This window comes from Portunus trituberculatus, chromosome 18, assembly GCF_017591435.1.
Source record: "Portunus trituberculatus isolate SZX2019 chromosome 18, ASM1759143v1, whole genome shotgun sequence".
NCBI classification, from domain to species: Eukaryota; Metazoa; Arthropoda; class Malacostraca; order Decapoda; family Portunidae; genus Portunus; species Portunus trituberculatus.
In genome coordinates this window covers 8,527,957-8,552,213 of record NC_059272.1, presented here as the reverse complement: position 1 = coordinate 8,552,213, position 24,257 = coordinate 8,527,957, and the positions used below count along the sequence as shown (strand labels likewise).

At 38.2% G+C, this 24,257-nt stretch overlaps 1 protein-coding gene and 1 non-coding gene across 2 annotated transcripts; one reads left to right on the top strand and one right to left on the bottom strand.

Moving 5' to 3' along the window:
- Nucleotides 1-8,741: 8,741 nt before the first annotated feature.
- Nucleotides 8,742-22,828, bottom strand: LOC123505678 (dolichyl-diphosphooligosaccharide--protein glycosyltransferase 48 kDa subunit-like). Its single transcript, XM_045257316.1, has 10 exons — nucleotides 22,785-22,828; nucleotides 19,545-19,657; nucleotides 19,284-19,420; nucleotides 18,782-18,946; nucleotides 17,855-18,059; nucleotides 16,898-17,016; nucleotides 10,435-10,590; nucleotides 9,933-10,082; nucleotides 9,590-9,670; nucleotides 8,742-9,187 (listed from the first exon to the last, which is right to left on the bottom strand). Exons 1-10 carry the CDS (start codon nucleotides 22,790-22,792, stop codon nucleotides 9,029-9,031), a joined length of 1,293 nt encoding a protein of 430 aa, XP_045113251.1. The 5' UTR covers nucleotides 22,793-22,828; the 3' UTR covers nucleotides 8,742-9,028.
- Nucleotides 22,829-23,186: 358 nt separating this feature from the next.
- Trnav-gac lies at nucleotides 23,187-23,260 on the top strand. The gene has a single exon. It is a non-coding gene; the product is annotated as a tRNA-Val (tRNA).
- Nucleotides 23,261-24,257: the final 997 nt, after the last annotated feature.

Here is a 24,257-nt window from a genome sequence, read left to right as displayed (position 1 = left end):
GCAAAACCACTGGTACGGCTAATGGCGTTTTCGGCGAACTGGTGCACCGCATTGGTTTGTACGCCTGGCAGGGTGTTTTCAGAATAAAGAAACCATTCTCAGTAGAGATATAATACATGTCAATTGTATCTCTTATTTTCTTGTATTATTGCTACATAGACTACTCACTATTAATGCATCCCCCAATTTTTTACGTTCCTTATAATGATGTGGGAAGCAAATATGTGCACTATGGATTTCACTTTATATATGGCATATTAGTGCATTACATACGTTTTGATATATATATAAACTACTTCTTTGAGTTATTTAATATGTTATGAAATTGGTTTCTTGACTAAGAGATTGCATCATACGTAGTATTAATTAAATAAAAAGTAAATAGCCACCCATGATGCCCGCAAAAGAAAACGGAAAATGACTCATTGGTAACTGATTCGCCTTAACGCGAAGTCGCGAACGCGAACGACAAACTGCTGAGACTTGGTGTGATGCGAAGTGTATGAAACACATTCTTGATTAGAGTTGAGGGCGAGATATGTCGTGAATAAGACGTATAAGAAGCCTCCTCTGAGATCACAGTATAGTTGAAGATATCTCCAGTTAAGTTGGCACATGATTGGTGCATCGGCAGTAGCAAGAGTAACTGCGCTACGGAGTTTTTTCCCCCAAAACTTGGACTATAACGTAATTGTCGGGTTTTTTTTCCTCTCATTAGCGCAATTATTCTACCGCCACATGCCTTTGTCTAGCTCCGGTATCGGAGGAGGACACAGTAACAGTAAAATAATAGTAAGATACGAAGTACAGTCGTGATTCCCAGTTCATTTGTTCTCATGCTGCAGCTCTAATGCAACCATGGCCAGTTGTCAACATTAATTTAATGTTAGTAGCTTAATGAGTCATTGATAATTTGTTTTGGGCGTACCCTCCCAACGGTGGGAGTGTTACCGCCAAAGACGGTAACAAGGGATCTGTGAGGCTGCTGGGGGAGATTGGTCACTAAGGTCATTAGAAGAATTGATTACAGTACGAAAGAACTAAGTTAGAACAATTTAAAGTAGTGAAGATGCAAGCTTTGCTGCAGAATGGTAGTGAAGTGTTGTTTACGTGCAAAAGTTGATGACGCTGAGCGTAGAAGAGATAAAGGCACAGAGGATTTCTGATGACTCCACAGAAAAAAAACACATATGGTGTACCGCCAGCCTAGCGACAGCTGCCTCGAAGGGACAGATACTCTCTAGTCTTCAGTAAGAGCGGTGTCACACCTCGAGCTCTGGTTTCTCCCATTATTTACGAGTACAAGTACAGATCACGTCAGAAAAGCACTCAGTACGGACGAATCCTCCCGCACCCCTGCGTTTCCTCAGATCCGGGACACGTAAGTAATAAAGGACGTTATGTATTCACCTGTATGTAGAGTTGCAGAGTTGGACGTTAGAAAACTTGAAATGTTGCTAGTAAATCGACCGTAAATATGTATACGTGAATGAGAAACTGTGACGGATCGTTATTGTTTCAGGTTTTGACAAATACGAACAAATACAGTGTTCTTGTCCACGTGCGGATCTGTGTGTGTTATTATCCTCACCGACCCTCTAGCCGCCACAACTGGCGGCTACAACTGGCAGCTGTCATCTTTTTTACATGCTAGTTGCCATTGGCTAGAGCTGATTCTGACGTGTACTTTATAGATCGCCTGCTTTCTCTCCCTCTTCACACCCCATTTCCCATCCCTCTTCCCCACCCTTGTGTTTTTTCATTCTTTCTTCATAATCGCCTCCATATTCACCTTCATTAAGCCCTCTCCCCGTATCATTTCTCTCTCTCTCTCTCTCTCTCTCTCTCTCTCTCTCTCTCTCTCTCTCTCTCTCTAACTGAAACTGGACATTCAGGACAATATAACACACACACACACACACACACACACACACACACACACACACACACATACGTAGCTTGGTACTTGGAGCACGGAAAAAACGGTCGATTAGTTACTGGAAAACCAGGGAAAGATGAAAGATAGAAGAGGCTGTCCTGCCATTACTATTTCAACAAGTAATAGCAACTATCTTTTTTCCTTGAGAGAGAGAGAGAGAGAGAGAGAGAGAGAGAGAGAGAGAGAGAGAGAGAAATGGGGTGGGGGAACTTAGAAGAAAGTGATATGGAGGAGGTATGAAAAATGTAGAAACAAGGAGGGAGTGGGGATGGGAAGGCGGTCATGGAGTGGTGGCTGATAAAGGTGTGACTTGATTGACACATCATAACTTTTGGCCTATGGCATTTAACTATTGAAACAAATTCTCTTGAGCTGACATATCGCTCTAGTTAAAAGTAAGGTAAGAAGGTTGGTCATCAAACAGGGAGCCGTCTGCTACATACACATAGAGGAAGGAGATAGTGTTGCTCATCTATATTATCTTTTATATTGTCCAATTCACCATTGGTATTCTATTGCACAATCACTTCACATATAAATATACATTATTGTTTTGTACGTCTCCTTGTATTTTATTCCACTTTTCATGATCTATCTATAGTCATTAGTAATTTAATAACCGAACAACGAAGCCAATGACCGTATTCATAAGTGTCAGAAGCAGAAGCACCACCACCACCACCACCATCACCACCAATAATAGCAGTAACAACAAAAACAATACTACTACTACTACTACTACTACTACTACTACTACTACTACTAATAATAATAATAATAATAATAATAATAATAATAATAATAATAATAATAATAATAATAATAATAATAATAAAAATAACAATATAATAATAATGATAATAATAGCAACAGTAATGATAATGATAATAATGATGATAATAATAATAATAATAATAATAATAATAATAATGATAATAATAAAATGGAAATCATAATAATGATCGATAATGATAATAATAACACTAATACGAACAGCAACAATAGTAATAATGATAACAACAACAACAATAACAATAATGATGATGATAATAATAATAATAATAATAATAATAATAATAATAATAATAAAAAAAAAATAAGATATCCTCTCACCTCCCATTTTTGCCATGCCATCCATTCAAAAATTAATCCTTGCTGTCTCCTCAAACCAAGGATTCTATTAGCTTGCCTCCTACTGTGATGTTGGCTCTCTTACTTAATTCAGTTTTTTTTTTTTTTAAACTTTGTACCATTATATAAATTAATAGATAAATTAATGAAAAATCTAAAATGCATCTGAAATTGCAGATTAGTTTGAGTTTTCAAGGGCGTTTTTCCCACATACAACGAGGAATCTTGTTAAACTCAAGAAAGCACCTTTCAAAAAAATTACCTATTACTGCCACAATAGGAGAGAGAGAGAGAGAGAGAGAGAGAGAGGAATTTTAACATGTATATCTTGGCCTCATATCAAGTACTACACAGCCACGCGAAGTAAATACAGTTAGCCTACTTGTGTGTTTACTTGGCACATTCTTATGGTTCTAGTAATGCAAGGACAGCACTCAAATTTATCGTGGCCTTGACCACTCTAATTAATAGGCTGTGACAACAGTTATTGGGTGTCTTAATTTTTATTTTATGATTCTAGTGATAGTTTGGAATGCTTTCTGTCGTTAATGAAAAGTTCCATAATTTTTTTAGGAGTCAAAAACTTTTAATGCAGTACATAGGCTACCTAATGGAATGCCGTGGGCTTTGAAACTACGCATGATTAGACAGTTCAAGTACCAAGCGTTTCAGAATACGGTCCAAAGAGTGGCTAACGCCACCAAGGATTATAAGACGAAGATTGATAATCAAGCAGTACCTCCTTTTCCTAGAGCAGTAAAGAAAATTAAAGATATAGCTCACCGCAACCAGCTCATGCACAGTTTCTACCAGAGTTTTGCCCCACAGGGTCTCCTTCGCTAGCTCTTCCATGTTGCTGTGGGTGTAAGTACAGCAGCCTGGCTGCTAAAGCAGCAAGTCTGCCAACAGTCAACACTGCCTCGGAGCTCTCTGCTTTACCTTCCTTTCCTCTTTGGCTTTCTAGCTGACACGATCAATAACACTGAATAAATAGATTAATAAATTCATTTATAAATAAATGCACGTTGAACAAAGGCATGAAAGTGCACTAGGTAATCTTTGTGCCTGGAAAATAAAGAAATAAATGCATGAATAAAACAAATAGGTAGGTAATACAAATAAATATATAAAAATATAAATAGAAATTTTGTTGTACACATACATAATTTGAATAAATAACTAATTTTGTAATACTAGGTAATGACTGAACCAAGTTTGATTTTTTTTTTCTCAATTCAATATACGGTTACTTGCTATCGTATTTGCTTGCATATCTACAACAACACAGTGTTAGCCATTTGTTTCACTGCTAAAAATATTCTGCTGCTATCGTGTCGTGTTTCGAGTTCCCCTTTAACTGAAACCCAACCCTGTGAAAAGATTATCCCAACTGATAACTAATTGGGAGACGAGGGTCAACTACTAAGCTATGCTTACTGCTGCAGTACTCAGTGCACAATGCTTATTTTATTTACCCAAGATTCCTGCACGCTTCTGCTTATCATACTGTCCATCGCTTGAATCACACTGGTTTAATTCATTCAGTAATACAAGATCACAACTCACAAGGTCGCATGAGTTTAAAATAAAATTGTCCCAGGGACACTCAACAGTCATTCAAGTAACATTATGAGGACAAGCCTGGTATTCAGTAAATCGACTCAAGGTTTCATTAATTAAAACACTCTGCAGCCAACCACATACATCATCAAACACATGCCAGTCACCATTCATCTTACAGCTTACGTACAGGTACCAAGCTACAAAGCCAATTGAAAACACAGCCAAGCTCCCTGACGACAGGGTGTGACACTGAAAATGTCTTTCGGGAAAGCTATGAAAGGAACTAACCGTACTAACGGAAGGACAGCCAGGTTACTCTCACGTACAAAGAAAACGTGAACAGGATAACTACTCTATTTCCGAAGTTTGATATGAACCGCCAAAAACAAGTGGCGTCGCCTGGTCTGGGCATCCAGGGCTTTAGCCCCGGATAATTCAACTTATTTGCAACAAAACAAAAGATTGAAGCAGCAGATGGAATGGAGAAAGCAGAGCAGTAGAGACAGAGGTGCAACACAACATACTAGTGATGGGAGGAAAAAATAAGGTTTAAGCAAACTAAAAATTGAAAATCATGTAACCGTAACCTCTCACGTTTTAAAAATTGCAGACGGGGCAACATAACTTCGCTTGTCATTTTTTTTTTCTTTAATCCCTGTGTTATCTATACGTGCATCATCCTGTTTCTATCAACTTATAATTTAACTGACACATTTTGAAGTCACCACACGGGTAAAGAAAGCACAATTTTTTTTTTTTCGGGAAGGATCCCCTAGACTTCTCTATAAGGATCTGGGCTCAGCCCCCCAAAAACCACCCCTGGGCAAAAAGTAATAAAAATTTCCAATAGACACCAGTTTCACTTAAAGCCTCAACACTATTTATTTCATGCACTTCATTCAGTTCTCATGCAAATGATAGTATCTAACATACATATTGTTTACACTAACCATTTTTTTTGGTAATGCATTACAGTGATTCATTGCAAAATATGTATATAAATTCTTCACATCCTTATCTCCTGTGTTAATTTTCTTATTGTACTCCCTTAACATGTGTGATTTTCCAGCCTTGAGGATCATGTGCTTGACTGTCAGTGATACTTTCCAATGAACAGCAGAGCTTGTGATAACCCAAACTATGAGAAGGGTAAGAGATTTCTTTTTGCTTAGGGACGAGGAACTCTTACTTTTCATTAGTGAAAAACATCATGTTTCACTGAGCAACGCTTGAATCTCTGCCTGTCAGGTGAAACCTAAGGCATTTGGTCAAAACCAACTGGTCAAATTGATAACAACTTGTAGCTACATAGCTGTTCATGGCCTCTGTCTCTCTTCATCCACCTCATTGGCCCTCAAGTCAGAGCTAGATACATAACGTTCCTTACCCTGGGACATAAAGCCATGGTGACATGTAAGTTTTCAATGTAATCATTTTTTTCCTTAAGGGCAGTAAAGACCTTGTGATTCTTATGAGCCTTGGAGTATTCCTGAGACGCTATAACATGTATGGAAGGTGGCCGGTTTTCTTCAAGCGAGGCCTATATGGAGATGGAGTGGATGCTCATGTTGTTTTGTTTCAAGTTCCAAGAGGGGGTTCAAACTTATGCATCCCTTACATCCCTCAATACAAACCCAAAGTGCATCACTCTACCCATGGACCATGACAGCTGGCAATGTAACCATTTTATCTACCAACACAAAAGATAAGAGGTGGGCAATCTGTGCACTGACTGTCCCAATCAGGATTAAAACCATACATCTGTACTCAGGGACACTATCCAGTGTATCACAAAGATGAACACGATGGGGTACACGAAGCATCCCTGTACACTAATGACTGGATGAAAAGCTATATTTCCTCTTACTTAACAATGGGAAGTTGTGTTACATATAAAGGAGGTGGATGTGATCAGGGTTCAAACCCATTTCTGACAGGCTGGGTACAGGCATTGGCTAACTGGATCACAAGTTATCTCATGGTCAGACCTGCTTTGGCTCATGTTTACATGTCCTGCTGCATGACACTACTAACCTATCACACAAATTTCTGATTGCTTCCTAAAGTTCTGTGTCATCATCATCCAGATGTAGAAATCCAAATGCTTCCCAAGATGTCAATCAATGTTGATCCACATCATTAGTAGGAAAATAAGAAAAAAAGAGAAGAAAAATGGAGAGGTACCTGAAGATTGGAAAGGGAGCTATGTATACTGTGCCTATCCATGAAGGAAAAGATGATGCACTACAATGTGAAAAATACAGAGTGAGGCATGAAGGTATATAAAAAAAAATACTGGAAAGAAGATTGAGGAAGGTAATTGAAATTCATAGATGTCATTTTGGTTTCTGCCCTGGGAGGTCTACAACAGGAGTAAATTTTGTTACAACTCAACTCCAGGAGAAATAATGCCAGAAGAATAAGAAGTTATAGCATATTTCTGTGGATCTAGAGAAGGCCTATGACTGTGTACCAAATATGATAAGAGTGGGTACTGAAAAAGCAAAAGGTACCACAAGGACTTGTAACAGCTGTACTAAGAAACAAAATTAAAAGTTAAATCACTAGCCAGTGTTGGAGGAGTTTGAGATTGGAGTGGGGATCCATCACAGATCTGCTTTAAGTCCATTATTGTTTATGATGGTAATGGAAGAAGCAATGAAGGAAGCAAGAGGTGAAGGAACTTGAGTTACTGTATGCAAATGATTTGGTGTTGAAAGCAGAAAAGGCAAAGGAGGTTAGAGACAAGTTTAATAGTTGAAAAGCAGGGATAGAACAGAAGAATGAAAATAAATATGGAAAAGACAAAGTTCATGGTGATTGAAAAAGCAACAAATAGTATGGCACTTTTTTTTTTTTTATATGTCCTGGCCTATAGCACCTGTAAGTAACTTAAAGAGTATTGGAAGCGGTTAAGCTTCCACCCATTAGTGGCGCAGGCAATTTTATTTATAGTGGTACCCATACTGCCATCCAAGCGCGCATCTTTAGTGTAACCACCTAGAACCTGGGTATCATGGTAATATGTAGGTTACTTTAAACCACTTGACAAATGGCAAAGTATCAAGGCAATACGTGGTGGGATTCGAACCTACGTGTGGACATCTGCCCAATTCCACGCTCACCACCTTATCCACTATGACACTGCCTCCCGTAACCATGCAGGCTAGGGGTGGAGGGGTTTTTGGAGTTAACTCTACACAGTGTGTGGAGTGTAATCCCTGGTATAATTAGAAGTGACCAGGAATGAGAAATTTGACAAGGGTACAGAACTTTATACGCCTAACTTGTAGAAGACGACAGCAAAATGAAGAAAATGAGAAAATCTAGTTCTGGTTGGGTGAGAGTTGGAGGAAGTGAAACAGTTATACCATATGGGAGTTGTAATTGACTGTGAGGCAGGAGTGGAGAGAGCAAGAATGATGAGAGTAGCAGTAACATGGGTGTAAGCGGAAAGAAATAGCAAATCTGTTGATAAAGTAGAGCTGGGATGTTTGAAGCCTGCAAAATGTCAGTTTTGCTATTTGGTTAAACAGAGGCCCTAAATGAGACTATTGGGGATTCTGAGAGTATGTGATCATAGAATGTTGCAATATATGGCTGGTGTGAAAGAGCAAGATAGAGTGCCAAATGTGGATGTGGCAGAGAAATGTGGTGTCAAGAAGTTGGAAGTGAGACTCAGACAGGGAAGGCTTTGGTGGTTTGGGAATGTAAGACTAGAAGACAGTACACCTAAAATTATAGGAAATATAGAGGTTAGTGGAAGTAGACCAGTTGGAAGGCCTAAGAAGATATAGAAATGAATTCAGTAAGAAATGGATCTACTGAGAGTGAACTGAATTCCGTCTTGCACAAGTGAAGCTTGTGTAAGACGGAAGAGAGTGAAGAAGTCATTGCACATTGAACCCCACTGTGATGGGAGAAAAACCTTAAATAATAAAAAAAGAAGAGGATGATTATAAGACCCAAGCCCAAGCCAACCATTGATAACATAACAATCATAAAAAGAATACAAAATCTGACAAGTAGTCAAGTAAAGGAAAGCAATCTCATTATCTGATAGATACAAACCATCATTATTTCTATTCTGAATAAATCATCTACAAAATATTAAGAAAAATTTATTCAAAGCAGTTGTTTTTTACAGTGATACCTCTTTGAGGTTGTATTTAAACGAGTATAGATGAAGAATCTTGGAGAAAAGAAATTAGAAACATTAGAAGCTTCTTTTGAGTCAACATTACACAATAACAACATCTAAATTCTATGGTCAGGTTTTAACCTCTGAACTATTCCAAACCTTTCAATGAATGCCAAAATTACTACAAGTCTACTGTAAAGGAATGAAGACCAAATTTTACATTCATCCTGGAAATCTAGAGGAAACAGGATGAATCAATCAGACTTGGTCTTGGATGGTGACTCTTTGTGGTGGAGAAACACAAGGGAGAAGAGGAACACGCCCACCATCATTGAGAAGGCGCTAGCATAGTACGGGTAGGCACACTCGATGAATCTCTCATATTGCAGATGGGTGAAGGGACGCACAGACACCTATAAAAAAATGTATATAAGAGTTTATTGAAGAAATGCTAGAAAACTAATGTGTTCATAATCTATGGCACAGCTAATTTGTATTGTTCTAAATAGCAGTTCCCACATCTTGCACAGATGCCTAAACAGAAAGTTTACATTAGAATTAAAGGGAGTAATTCATGATGCTTACATCATGAATTACTCCCACAACCAAATAGTACTCTTCTGGATTGCATTTCCCATCGTGTAACATTTCCAACATCTATTTGTATAATGTGACAGGAGAGCTTATTGAAGGTCCCATATGTCTTTCCTTAATGATAAAAAGAAAAGAGCACATATTTGGATTTACAGTGACCACATAGCTAACATTCAATGCATAAAACTTCACAATTAGATGCATGTAGCACTACAACCTACCTGGGTTGAGCTGTACAGCCTGGTGAAGCCCACTCTGTTGTATTCCACCTTGAACTGGTAAACTCCATACACATCAGGCACCTGCACCCATAAGGAAACATTCATGTCTGTTTGTTTTGGTTACAGGGTAATTATTGACATTTTTCACCACATTACATCAGAGAGAGAGAGAGAGAGAGAGAGAGAGAGAGAGAGAGAGAGAGAGAGAGAGAGAGAGAGAGAGAGAGAGAGAGAGAGAGAGAGAGAGAGAGAGAGAGAGAGAGAGAGAGAATTTTGTAAATAGAACATGTAAGACACTTTGACCAATAGTTGCTTAGCTTCTTTCTGCTTTAATGGACATTACCTTAAACTTGACGGAGAACAGACCACTGGTGCTTGGTGTCATGGTCAGCCGTACAAATGGATCAATGCGCACGAATTCCATCTGCATGTCATTTGCAACATACGGCTTCCATGTGCCCTCCACCAGCCTCTCCACCTTGATCTTATATTCCTGTGGGATGAATCAAGATGCAATATTAATCCAACCACATTATTCCAAAACAAATCATAATGACAATTTGTCCATGCTTAAATGATTAAATATTCAATATCTAAACTGATCTCCTTGCATAATTTGTTTACAATGCTCCATAACCTGCTATCCTGCTTCTAGCATTGTGTTTACACTTAATAGATCTGGAAAAATCAATTAATTCACTCTTTAAATCCCTCAAACCATAAATTCTGTGCTCACTCTTCAAAACAGCTCTTCAACATGTGCTACCATAAAAAATAAAAACACTTTACATTATACAGAAAAGGGTGTAAAATTTATTTAACCCCCATCTAAATTTAGTGCTTACCACATCATCCTTGATGGTATAGGCAACAGGTGGTTCAGACTGGGCCTGCAAGTGATGATCTATGGATACAACTCTCAGCACACCCTCTTCCATGAACACCCAACGACTCAGGGCCTCCACCACTCGCCCATTGCCTGAACGTTCATATGAGGCTCCCTGGAGTGAGAAGAGGCAGTGTGTGGTCAATAAGACAAAAGCAAGGCTGAGTATAGGGTGAATGAATCATTCATAACTTCAAATTAGATTTGTGAATGCACCACATAGGACACTCCCACTCCTTGCAAAAGATTACTAGAACATCTGCACATAATAAGAGACATACAGGCAACTCCTGCTTAACGAACGGCTTACGTTCCTAAAAAACTGTTCGTTGCGCGAATTTTCGTTAAGCGAACCAATTATAACAAGTTTAACTAACCCCTGACTTGAACTTCCATTGAGAGTAAACAAAACGAGAATGCATCATAGTACAGTAAAAGGATTAATGAAAGTAAAAAATTATGAAGTTAAACATTTAAGCAGTTTAATTTAAGACTATGTCATTATAATGTACACTAATGTATGTATGTAAGTAACTTTATAGTGTTGATGATCTTAAATTTTAATTTATGATGGGAGGGAGAATGGAGCGGGAAAGAGGCTAGCTGGCAACCATTGTACCGCATACAAAACTTATGTACCACATTTCCACAAAGCTTTCCATTTTATTCATTGCAGAGTCATGAGTTTGGGTGGTTCTTTTAGCTTGCAAGGAAGCTACAGTCTCACCAGCCTTCTTAATAGAGTCTGTTAACTTGAAAATAGTAGAGACAGTAGATGGAGTCAAGCCATGGTGGTGAGCAATGCTATTAGTTTTCTCGCCTCTCTCGTGTCTGTAAATAATATCCAGCTTCACTTCAAGAGTAAGAGACTTCCTGGTCTTCTTAGCAATGCTAAGCGACATTGCAGGGCTGATTGCAGGGCGTTTTTTGGTGGCATGTTGAGCGTGAGATAACGAGCTGGTGCTGGACGCTGTTATTGTTTTGAACTAAGAGTGAGGAAGGGTAAGGGAGTGAGTGGTGCGCGTTTTGTTCAAGAGAGGCGCTGGTGTATTCAAAACCCTGTCGGCTTGTGTGATACGGCAGGGCTTTCAAACTTGGAAAATATTTTGTTAAAATGAGTTTAGTGTTCGTTATACGAGCAGATGGTAGTAAAAGGAAACGTTCGGTGTAGCGGAATTTCGTTGTGTGAACGTTCGTTAACAAGGTTCACACAACGAAATTTCGCTACAACAAAGGTTTCCTTTTACTACCATCTGCTCGTTTAACGAACACCAAACTTGCTTTAACAAAATTTTATCCAGGTAATTTTTTCCAAGTTTGAAAGCCCCGCCGTATCACGCAAGCTGACAGGCTTTTGAATACACCAGCGCCTCTCGTGGACAACATGCATATCACTCACTCCCCTTACTCAAAACAATAACAGCGTCAGCAGCAGCTCGTCTTCCCTCGCTCAACTTACCACCAAAACGCCCTGCAATGTCGCCTAGCATTGCTAAGAAGACCAGAAAGTCTCTTACTTTCGAAGAGAAGCTGAATGTTATTCAGACATGAGGCAAAAAACTAATAGCATTGCTCGTCACCATCTTGACTCCATCTACTGTCTCTACTATTTTCAAGTCAGCAGACTCTATTAAGAAGGCTGGTGAGACTGTATCTTCCTTGCAAGCTAAAATAACCACCTGAACTTGTGACTCTACAATGGATAAAATTGTTTACATTTACATTCCACAGGTTGCCGGTTAGTGTCTTTCCCATTTCATTCTCCCTCCCTTCATAAATTTAAGATTATCAACATTATAAAGTTACGTACATACATACATTAGTGTACATTATAATGACTTAAATTAAACTGACTAAATGTTTAACTTCATAATTTTTGCTTTCATTAAACCTTTCACTGTACTATGATACACTCTCGCTTTGTTTACTCTCAATGGAAGTTCAAGTCAGGGGTTAAACTTGTTATAATCGATTCGCTTAATGAAGAGTTTTTCTGGAACGTAACCCCTTCGTTAAGTGGGGGTTGCCTGTATGTATGTATGTATGTATATATATATATATATATATATATATATATATATATATATATATATATATATATATATATATATATATATATATATATATTAGATAGATACTAAAAATGCAGGGAAATCACATGGAAATCTTCATATCTCCTGCTTTATTTTCCGTTTCGCCTCACAGACAAAAGGCATCTTCAGGGCCTACAATGATTAATAACAAATTAAGTTTAAAGTCTAAAAAGACATTGTTAGGATATTAAGTTAAAATACAAACTAAAAAAGCAAAGAAATGAATAGAAATCACATTAAGTTAAAATACAAAGTAAAAAAAAAAAAAAAAAGAATAAAGATCACAACACATTATCGAAAGAAAATTGCACAAAGAGAAAAGTACACGGGAGACAAACCTTGAAGTGTGTTATACATAGTACAGGAAGGAACTGACTAGAGGGGTGGTATCAAGATGAGAGGAAAGGTAATGAAGAAAGGTGAAGCAAAGCTTTGAGATTTCTAATGAAGGGTGCAAAGCCTGGTTGAAGACAGTTGATTATTGAGTTCAGGTTGTAAGTGTTTAATATAAAGTGCTTCAAGAAGTTTGATATCAGTATTAGATTGGCATCTTTGGAGAATTTTGAAGTCATTAATACCAAAAGGGTGATCACTATCATGTGAATGTGCTCTAATTGCAGAAAAAGAAGGGTTAGATAGAGGTCTATTGGTTCTAACAGAAAAACCTTTGTGCTCGGCTATTCTGTGTGTTAGGTTTCTACAAGTCTCACCTACGTATCACACTTTACAGCACGAACAACAAAATTCGTATATGACATTAGAGGTGAGATTTGTAGGAACACGATCTTTAAATTTGAAAAAAGAGACAACAGTATGACTATTAGAAAAAATAAAGAAAAATTTAGTGTCAGGGTAATATGCTTTCATGGAGCTGTTAAGGGTTTTCCTTATTGAATAACTGAGGTGACCATAAAAGGGTAACGAAATGTATTTTCTTGTTTTCTCTGGAGCTGTAGAAGATTCAGGAGGGATAGTGAATTTATTGTCAAAGAATTTTGAAATAGTAGAGTTAATAATACTACGAGGAAAGCCATTATTTAAAAAGAAGGTAGTAAGAAACTTAATCTCTTTGTCAAACCATTCCCAGGAAGAAGTTAGGCTGTAGCATCTATATAATAGTGTTTTAATTGAATTAATCTTGAAGAGCTGCGACACGAAAGAGAAAATTAATTCCTAAACCAGTGAAAGTAGGTTTTCGATACACAGTGGTGTGAAGCTTATTAGCCACAGGAGTTAAAAGTACAGCAAGAAAAGGTAAAGTACCATTGTTCTCTATTTCAAAGGTAAATTCTATAATAGGATGTCTGGAGTTCATGTAATCTAAAAACAAGGGAATTTGTGTAGAGTCCCTAAATAAAACAAAACAATCATCAACATATCTACGAAAATAAACGTGTTTGCAAGAAGAAGGGCAGTCTCCTAACCAATTGATTTCATTTAGACATAAGAAAGCATTGGCCAACGTAGGGCCCAAACATGAACCCATAGCCACACCGTCCGTCTGAATATAAAGCTTCTTATTAACCCCTTCGTTACCGCAGCCACCCCCTGATGTAAACAAAGCGTTCCTCTCCTATACCGCAGCCCCCTGCCCGTGTGCGCACGTGCCTCACGGCCAGATCTACACATTATATTTCTTTCTAACTCAGTGTTATGTACTTTTTTCTAAACATACTTTTGTCATTTTATTAATAAAAGAAAACGTAAAACATAATCATAAATTGTGCACTAATCATAAATTCAGCACCACACACACTGCACCTGGTGAGGGTGGCCCTGAGGCAGTCATAACTAGGCTGCTCCCCCTCACTTGCCGAGAGGGTTTCAACACTGCTGTCACTATCACTCTCTCCTATTTCTTTTTCAGGATCATAGTCTGAATCATATTCATCTGGAGAGTCTTCCAGTATATCCTCACTATCTGTCTCATAATTATGATAATCCTCATCGCTGCTACACGAAGCAGACGCCATTATCTCTAACTAGAGGCAATAGAACAGTTTCACCACGGCCGATACTAGAGAACTGATGTTCTTGGGGGGACTGTGGGAATAATATATGTCAAAGAATAGTGATTGGCTTTATAGTTTATGCATGAAAAATTAACTCCGATATTGATTGGCTAGTGGGGGGGATGGTTTTGTTACGCTGGGGTGGCTAAAAATAACGCCTCCAGTGTTTGTTTGTTTATAGTGAACCACGTGGAGTATGAAAAAGGCAAAATCCGCATTCAGGCCACAGTTATACACGGAAATGTATTGGTGTGGTACGCACGTACCACGGCAGCATCTTGCGGTACCACGAGGTCGCTTTTGCGCGTGGTACGCACGTACCACAAAACAGTCTTGCGGTAAGGAAGGGGTTAAACAAGAAAGGTGAGTCTTTAACTGCAAGGGATAAGAGATCGCTAAACTTTTCGAGAAGCTGCCAAACATAGTGTTGTCCTTAAACAGTACCAATATCCCTCTTGAAGAAACTATACACCTAGGCTGTGACGAACTGTTTAAGGACAACACTATGTTTGGCAGCTTCTCGAAAACACAGTTTAGCATTCTCTTATCCCTTGCAGTTAAAGACTCACCTTTCTTGTTTAATAAGAAGCTTTATATTCAGACGGATGGTGTGGCTATGGGTTCATGTTTGGGCCCTACGCTGGCCAATGCTTTCTTATGTCTAAATGAAATCATTTGGTTAGGAGACTGCCCTTCTTCTTGCAAACCCGTTTATTTTCGTAGATATGTTGATGATTGTTTTGTTTTATTTAGGGACTCTACACAAACTCCCTTGTTTTTAGATTACATGAACTCCAGACATCCTAATATAGAATTTACCTGTGAAATAGAGAACAATGGTACTTTACCTTTTCTTGCTGTACTTTTAACTCCTGTGGCTAATAAGCTTCACACCACTGTGTATCGAAAACCTACTTTCACTGGTTTAGGAATTAATTTTCTCTTTCGTGTCGCAGCTCTTCAAGATTAATTCAATTAAAACACTATTATATAGATGCTACAGCCTAACTTCTTCCTGGGAATGGTTTGACAAAGAGATTAAGTTTCTTGCTACCTTCTTTTTAAATAATGGCTTTCCTCGTAGTATTATTAACTCTACTATTTCAAAATTCTTTGACAATAAATTCACTATCCCTCCTGAATCTTCTACAGCTCCAGAGAAAACAAGAAAATACATTTTGTTACCCTTTTATGGTCACCTCAGTGACCATAAAAGCATATTACCCTGACACTAAATTTTTCTTTATTTTTTCTAATAGTCATACTGTTGGCTCTTTTTTCAAATCTAAAGATCGTGTTCCTACAAATCTCACCTTTAATGTCATATACGAATTTTGTTGTTCGTGCTGTAAAGTGTGATACGTAGGTGAGACTTGTAGAAACCTAACACACAGAATAGCCGAGCACAAAGGTTTTTCTGTTAGAACCAATAGACCTCTATCTAACCCTTCTTTTTCTGCAATTAGAGCACATTCACATGATAGTGATCACCCTTTTGGTATTAATGACTTCAAAATTCTCCAAAGATGCCAATCTAATACTGATATCAAACTTCTTGAAGCACTTTATATTAAACACTTACAACCTGAACTCAATAATCAGCTGTCTTCAACCAGGCTTTGCATCCTTCAATAGAAATCTCGAACCTTTGCTTCACCTCTCTTCATTACCTTTCCTCTCATCTTGATACCACCCCTCTAGTCAGTTCCTTCCTGTACTACGTATAACACACTTCAAAGTTTGTCTCCCGTGTACTTTTCTCTTTGTGCAATTTTCTTTTGATAATGTGTTGTGATCTTTATTCATTATTTTTTTTTTTACTTTGTATTTTAACTTAATGTGATTTCTATTCATTTCTTTGCTTTTTTAGTTTGTATTTTAACTTAATATCCTAACAATGTCTTTTTAGACTTTAAACTTAATTTGTTATTAATTATTGTAGGCCCTGAAGATGCCTTTTGTCTGTGAGGCGAAACGGAAAATAAAGCAGGAGATATGAAGACTTCCATGTGATTTCCGTGAAGTTTTAGGATCTATCTAATATATATATATATATATATATATATATATATATATATATATATATATATATATATATATATATATATATATATATATATATACTTACTTGAACAACTTGTGTGGCATTTCAAGACAAATAAGCAATGTAAAATAAGCTGTGTAATATTTAGTAAGACAAAAACAATAAATGTTAAAAATATATGAAGCAAATACAATCCCAAAATAAAATGACGAGATAAGACTTTACTTGCACTTCCCCCCTCACACATTGTGCCTAATGAGCAATCCAACTCACCTGAGGTGTCTGCACTGAAGCCATGATGAAGGCATCTGAGAAGAATTCAAGGGAGCCAGACACCACCACCCTGGCATTGTTACGTGCCTGCAGTGCTGCCACCAGCAGCATGTTCTGGCCTGCATGACCAGAATGACAAGTTAGAAACTACAGAGATCTATTACCACCATATGTGGCACTTTCAGATGTAGCAGACCTATAACGCTAAGCACTAACAGTACATAGGCCTGCGACTTAAGATACTTGGCCAAGTTGTCTGCATAGGTATAGAGTATGCTGCAGAGTGGAGTGGTTGGCTGCTGTGCTAGTGTGAAGAATGCTTGCACATAACTATATAACTGCCTGGCCATGTTTGGTAGGCACCTATAAACACTTCGGACTCATGGTTTGGATCCTACTTAATCTTGGATCCTTGCTAATCTTCTTTCAAGGTGAGATCTTACGATTTGAATTGATAATGAACACTCATCACCATTTTATAGTGATTTTGTTGGGATATATGTTAATTCAAACAAAAACTAATAATAATGAATGAGATGAATAAAAGTCAAATAAATAGGTTACTAAATTATGAACAAAATACACTATTATAATTGATGATATGTATCCAAATAATATCATAAAAACACACAATATACAAAATATATATCAACAATGACATTTGAGAATGGAATAAAGATTAATACACTGGAAAGGGATGCATGCTTCATACTTCCAAATGAATAAAATAAATGCTAACAACAGGCTAACAAAGGAAAAGTTTGAAGTTTGAGTGAGGTAAGGAGAATAGATATTAATGGATATGCAAATACCGAGTTTTTTTTTTTTTTGTAGGTACTACATACAAAAAAATGTGACAAAATGTTAAACAAAGAATCTTATGAAACAAATCAACAAAATCACAAGTAAAAATATCAAGATTCAGGAATCAGACTATGAAAGGACAGCAACCCTGACCTGTGGCATGAGGGTAGTCAGTGATCGCCTGTGTGGGGCTGTAGCAATAGGCTGTGGAGGGAGCCCGCAACACTGGCAGCACCAGAGGGTTGTCAGCATCAGTGATGAGTCCTGTGCCACGGTACAGGAGGGGGATGGCGTCTCTTGCACCCACCATTACTTCAGAGTCAATAAGGCCAGAGCTTGGGGCAGCAATGAGGGTGTGCTAATGGGAAGGAAGATGTAAATGGATGAAAGTAGACTAAGTGGGAAGACAGTGAATAGACATTCTAAGGTACCTGTGATAAAATAAGTTTTGTGATATCTAGGGAACTGTGCTTGAGGCAAAGGACAAATAATAGATAATGGAAAAGAAAGCCATCATACAAAAAGTTTATGGCTCCTTTAATGAACCTTATCAAGTCCTACTTCATGCTACCAGTGGCAGTGAAAAGAATTTTTCTAGAGTAAGTAGAGCAATAATACAGTTGTACAGTATATATTGGCATTTGTATATTTGTACAAGTATATACAAATTGGCAATGAACAATTACCTTTAAAATTTTAGTAGGTGCAGACATAAAGCAAAAACTTGCACATACATCTTCTAAAAGGTGAACACAAGACAAGAACCACCAGTAAGTATACCTACACTAGCAGCCTCAAATCATTATGTGTTGCAATGCCACTCTGCTGCCTGTCATTACACAGAGATTATTATCAGTTCCAATAGTGATGCACAATAAAACTATCATTAATGCAAGCTTTCCTGAAGTTCCAACTATGCATGTTCCTATACTGTCAATCTCAGAAGTTGAAGTTACTCTCATACTTTTCAAAATACACAAGCACAAACAGCCTGTGCCCATGATTCTCTGCCAAAGATTAAAGAATATTTTCCTACAACATTAATATAAAGGTGGCCTTGTCTGGCTGTCTTGCCCTCACCTGTCCATCATCATTGGCATCATAGTGGAGATGGTCAATGACAGCTGCTCCTTCCTCATCCATCTCTACCCCAACTTCAGTCACCAGCTCACGGATCAGGTCGGCTGCCTCCCTGGACCCAGCCACCAGCACATTGCCACCACCATCAACGAATTCCACAATTGTCTAGAAAACAAAATTAATAGTCTGTTATCTGTTCTCATCCATGAAAACTATATGGTCATGATAGTAGAGTATGCATCTAACAAATAGATATTCCCATTTATAAATCACCTTACTTTTAATAATACATACAAAATGAAAAAAAGAGTTTAACAACATTCCAAATTATTAACAATCTCTTACAATTTTGTGTTAATGTTACAGAATGAGTAACAGTCCCAGTAATATATAACCTGATACATGTTGCATGCAATCTAATATGTAGGTACATCTTTTCTGTTCTGCATCCACTACTGAACAAAATAATAATATAAATCTGCAATCAAAGTAATGGTCATACCTCCACACTGAGGGCACCTCCAAACTCCTCCACACCTGGTGCAAAGATCACCAGGTTCTGGTAGAGGTATTCCCCATAACGGCTCAGCTGCAGGGAAGGGTCGTCAGCCACCTTCACAGTTAACTCATGGCCCCGTTCTGGCAAGATGAATGCAAGAGTATGGAAAATAATTATTGAAAAACTTAATTAATAGGGGAAAGTATTTTTAAAAGAAAAGACAATAAATACATGACCTTCAATCATATGTGGAGCATCACTCACCTTGAAGTGATTTGAGGAAGATGGAATGAGTCTCCCGTGTGGCTAGTGTGTCCACCAGGACCAGTGTGTTGGTGGCTGCTGCTGCAGCAACACATACTGCTAACAAACATAACCTGCAATTATGGCAGAAGAAAAGCTGTTATATAAGTCAATAAATGTATATAGAGGAGTTTATGACATCAGGATCCATGGTGAACAGCCTCATGAACCTACATCGATAGTTAGATCAAACTTTTGGAATTCAATGTTTCCTAGACTGGAATTTTCTTCCCATTTGTGAAACTGAATTAAAATCTGTTGACAGTCTGAAGCATGGTTTGACAAGCTTCTTAGGTGATCATCAGTTTGATTAATGCTGCTAACCAACAAGTTTATTACAAAAATCAAGTTTATTACAAAATTAATGTTATTTACCTTAGAATTATATCAGTACACCCAGTAACAGAAGTCGGTAATATTACAGTCTTACATCAAAATCAACATGGCTTTTCTCATCATTCTCATATTATAAAGCTTTTCATTCTGAGTAATTTGAACCCATGCATATCCTTTGCAAATCATTTATAACGTTTATAATGTTGACAAAATCTTTTTAAAATTTACCACTTTTTGGGGAACAAGACACAGTGTGCGTGTGATGAACCGATGGGCACTAAGGAACGCTGTTAGGTGTGTTCGATCAAGTGTGCATATTGTAACATTATTTGCGTATGCTAGAAATCAATCACTGTGATTTGTGCTTTTGTTTGAGCATGCAGCCACAGGCCAATAAAAATACACAATATATCTAGCCAATCAGAGCAGTTTATGTAGAAAAATGACTTTACTTGAATCAGTTTATGGAAGAATTATTTCCAGTGTATTGCCAGATTTTATTAAGAGAAATAAGGCAGTGACTTCATATTAATTTCTTAGTGTTGCTAGTCAGGTTAGCCTAGTTTGCTTTGGTTAGATCAGTTTAACTGACTTAGATAAAGTTAATTTGTTCTGAGGAAGATAGAACAGCAGTGCGTGTTGTCTCATACGTTAGCTAGGTAAGGTTAGGTTAGTTTTGGTTAAAGTGATCAGTTTCAATAGGATGACGTAACCTGTAGTGAGCAGTGTAGACAGCGAGTACTCCACAATAGTAACAATCAAAATTTTCGACTGTTACTATTGTGGTACACACTTTATGAAATCAAAGCTACTTTTTTTCTGGCACATTTTGGTCTGCTTTGTATCAATAATTCTATAATTTTCTGAGGGAACAGGCCATGTTTCTTTTGAGAGAGGGGAATATAAAAAAGTACTAATTTGTGATGGAAATGAAGTGGAGATTCGGTTAATGTCTAGAATTGGTCCTTCTCAGTAGCACATCAAATGTTTACACGTTATGGTGATATACTCACTTTACTTCCCGTTTATGAAGCTTTTCTCAGGTGTAAGCCTTTTATTGGCTTGTAGTGATGCTTCAGAAAAATCAAACTAGCATCAGAAACAGTCCTGCAAGCAGCTTTCATCAGTCTTTCTCCTCTTCTTCTTGTGGCTATTTACATTAGTGGGACATTACAAGTGGGTCCTGTGGGATTTGTGGTGTCTATAAATAATGTGTCATGGATATCCAATGAGAGCCCCTGGCACTAATTACTTATATGACATATCACGGCAAAACAAATCACGGAACTTTGTCTATAGGCTATCCAATGAGACCCCACCATGTCCACTAGTTACTTAAATGACATATCACGGCAAAACAAATCATGGAACTTTGTCTATATGAGAGCCAATGGGAGCCCACCATGCTGGGAGTTACTTATATAGTATTGCATTCGTTTCTTGTGAGAGTGAAACATGTCAACTTCTACCAGTTCGTAAGTTGCTTCCACCATGGATGCCCACTGCTTGGACTGAGAGTCAGGCTTACTTTTTGTTCTATCAATACTACACCAGAAATGCAAGACACTTTTTTTCACTTATGTATGCATCACGGGTTGATTTTGCTTCCCAACATTATAATACCAGATATCCAACATTTCTTAAGGGTCACAGCTGTGGCAAGCATTGCAGTGCTGTTGGGGAGCCGCAATGCCAATGATTCACCATATTTGTGGCTATATCTGCTTTATTTAGGTAAAAATCACAATTTTCCCTTAAATCAAATTAGTGTAACTATAACCCTCACTTTCTCTATTCACGTTACAATACGGTTAGCTTAAGTTAGGGTTTGTTAGTAAGAGAGGGGGGGCATCAGGGAGTGTGTAGCTTACCCCTAGCTATGCTAAAGCTTTTGGCTTCAATATTTAGCAAAATGACATTTTCCCTTAGATTTAAAAAAAGTACTTTTTTCCCTACCCAGAAAACCCCATTTTCTCTCATTGTTTTTTTTACGCAGGGGTTCCTTGAGACGTCATGTAATTTAATGGTTACGCAAGGGTAAAAGGTTGAGAAACGCTGCCTTATTCGTTACCATATTTCTATCTCTCTCTCTCTCTCCTCATTCGTTTTCATATCTTTCTCTCTCTCTCTCTCCTTATTCGATTTTCATATTCTCTCCTTATTCGGTTTTCATATTCTCTCTCTGAGAGAATAGCGTGGCTTCATATATATTTGATGTCAAATCAGCTGGGTGGAGGAGCTGCGAAGTGGGAGCTGGGAATTGAGGCGAGCGCGGGACAGTTTCTCGGGGACAGTGCCGGGGATTGGTGATGATAGGGAGGAAGGACTTGTTCTAGATATTTACTTGATTCATTCAAAACAGGTCATAAACTACTAGAAAAAAAAAATTTCAGCCTGAAGTGTGAGTTTGATGTAAGACTAACTTAATCTAACATCATAACTTTAACTTATCGCGTATATAAGTTAACATGTTTGAACAAACACTGCTTTAGATGACAAAATTATGGATATCTTTCACGTACAGAGAGAGAGAGAGAGAGAGAGAGAGAGAGAGAGAGAGAGAGAGAGAGAGAGAGAGAGAGAGTATGAGGGTTTTACACGATAACATCACATTAACACGTAAAGCCTCTCCCAATGATTCCTACAATTTCATCAAGCTTGTACATAACCTAACGATACTAACATGTCTTGGATGCTATCACAAACGTCACCACATGTCATTCCTGTCACACACAGCATGACCCACTCATAAACATCCACACTTTGTAACCTTGTCGCGTGCATTCATATTCCCCACTTTTGTATATTGGTGAGGACTAGTAGTTAGTAAAAGGCTGATAATTTCAGATATTCACTGATATTCACCTGAGCATCACGCCGGCCGCCTTACTGCAAAGAGGTATCCTAACTCCAGGTTAAGTACTAGATAGAGCTTATGCAGAACAAATATTTCTAAGGTTATTTGACATACAAGTTTCGAAAACACGTATAAATATTTACAAAAATATTAAATTATATCTACAAAATAATATATGTTAATAAAAAATATATTGACTTATTCATAGCATAACCCTGCAGTGTGTTGCTGGTGTCGGCTGCCCATTGGCTCCCTCCACAGCCTGTCACACTGCAGGCTGCTCATTGGCTGAGGAATGGCGCCTGTCCTCTGGTGCTTGAAAACGAATTCATATCACTGTTTTGTGAAAATTTCCAGTGTTTTTATCCTTGTTTATTTTCACACACACACACACACACACACACACACACGGCCCGGTAGGTCAGTGGTTAGAGCGCTGGCTTGACAAGCCAGAGGACCGGGGTTCGATTCCCCGGCCGGGTGGAGATATTTGGGTGTGTCTCCTTTCACGTGTAGCCCCTGTTCACCTAGCAGTGAGTAGGTACGGAATGTAAATCGAGGAGTTGCGACCTTGTTGTCCCGGTGTGTGGTGTGTGCCTGGTCTCAGGCCTATCCGAAAATCGGAAATAATGAGCTCTGAGCTCGTTCCGTAGGGTAACGTCTGGCTGTCTCATCAAAGACTGCAGCAAATCAAACAGTGAATTACACACACACACACACACACACACACACACACACACACCGCGTAGTGTAGTGGTTAGCATGCTCGACTCACAATCGAGTGGGTCCGGGTTCGAGTCCCGGGGCCGGTGAGGCAAATGGGCAAGCCTCTTAATGTGTAGCTCCTGTTCACCTAACAGTAAATAGGTACGGGATGTAACTCGAGGGGTTGTGGCCTCGCTTTCCCGGTGTGTGGAGTGTGTGTTGTGGTCTCAGTCCTAACCGAAGATCGGCCTATGAGTTCTGAGCTCGCTCCGTAATGGGGAAGACTGGCTAGGTGACCGCAGACGACCGTGATGAATTAAACTCCGCGAAGTGTAGTAGTTTATTTTTTCCAACACACCTAGCACTCACATTCACAAGTACAAAAGCAAAATGTAATATTATTTTTCATTTTATATTCATTGAATAAAACAAATATCTACGACAAAGTAGGTTTTTTTTTAAGTTTAGCCTAGATACAGACCCAATACTTTTATCTATATATCTTGAGTCTTAAAACTAGAGGAAGTGAAATATTCCTGCATATTTTTTTGCATTTAAACGTTCTAGGCACTGGAAGCACGAATTTTTCAAAAGCTCCTAGAAGGTGCATGAACTTTGGAAAACATTGAAGAACAATGGTTGAATATATTTGCTATATTGTGTTATAATTTGTCGACATTTGTCTCCAAGGGTAGTACATGTCGGAGGTCTGCCGTCTGCGTGCATGAGATCAATATGAAATGACCTTTTGAAACCCATCTTCCGGTCGCCTCAAA

Excerpts from the sequence above, each read along its gene's own strand:
- LOC123505678 (XM_045257316.1), bottom strand. Across the intron at positions 18,060-18,781 it reads ATGCCAATGATGATGGACAG|CACACCCTCATTGCTGCCCC; the intron begins GTGAGGGCAAGA and ends CCTTCCCATTAG. Across the intron at positions 10,591-16,897 it reads CTTCAGTGCAGACACCTCAG|GGAGCCTCATATGAACGTTC; the intron begins GTGAGTTGGATT and ends TTCTCACTCCAG.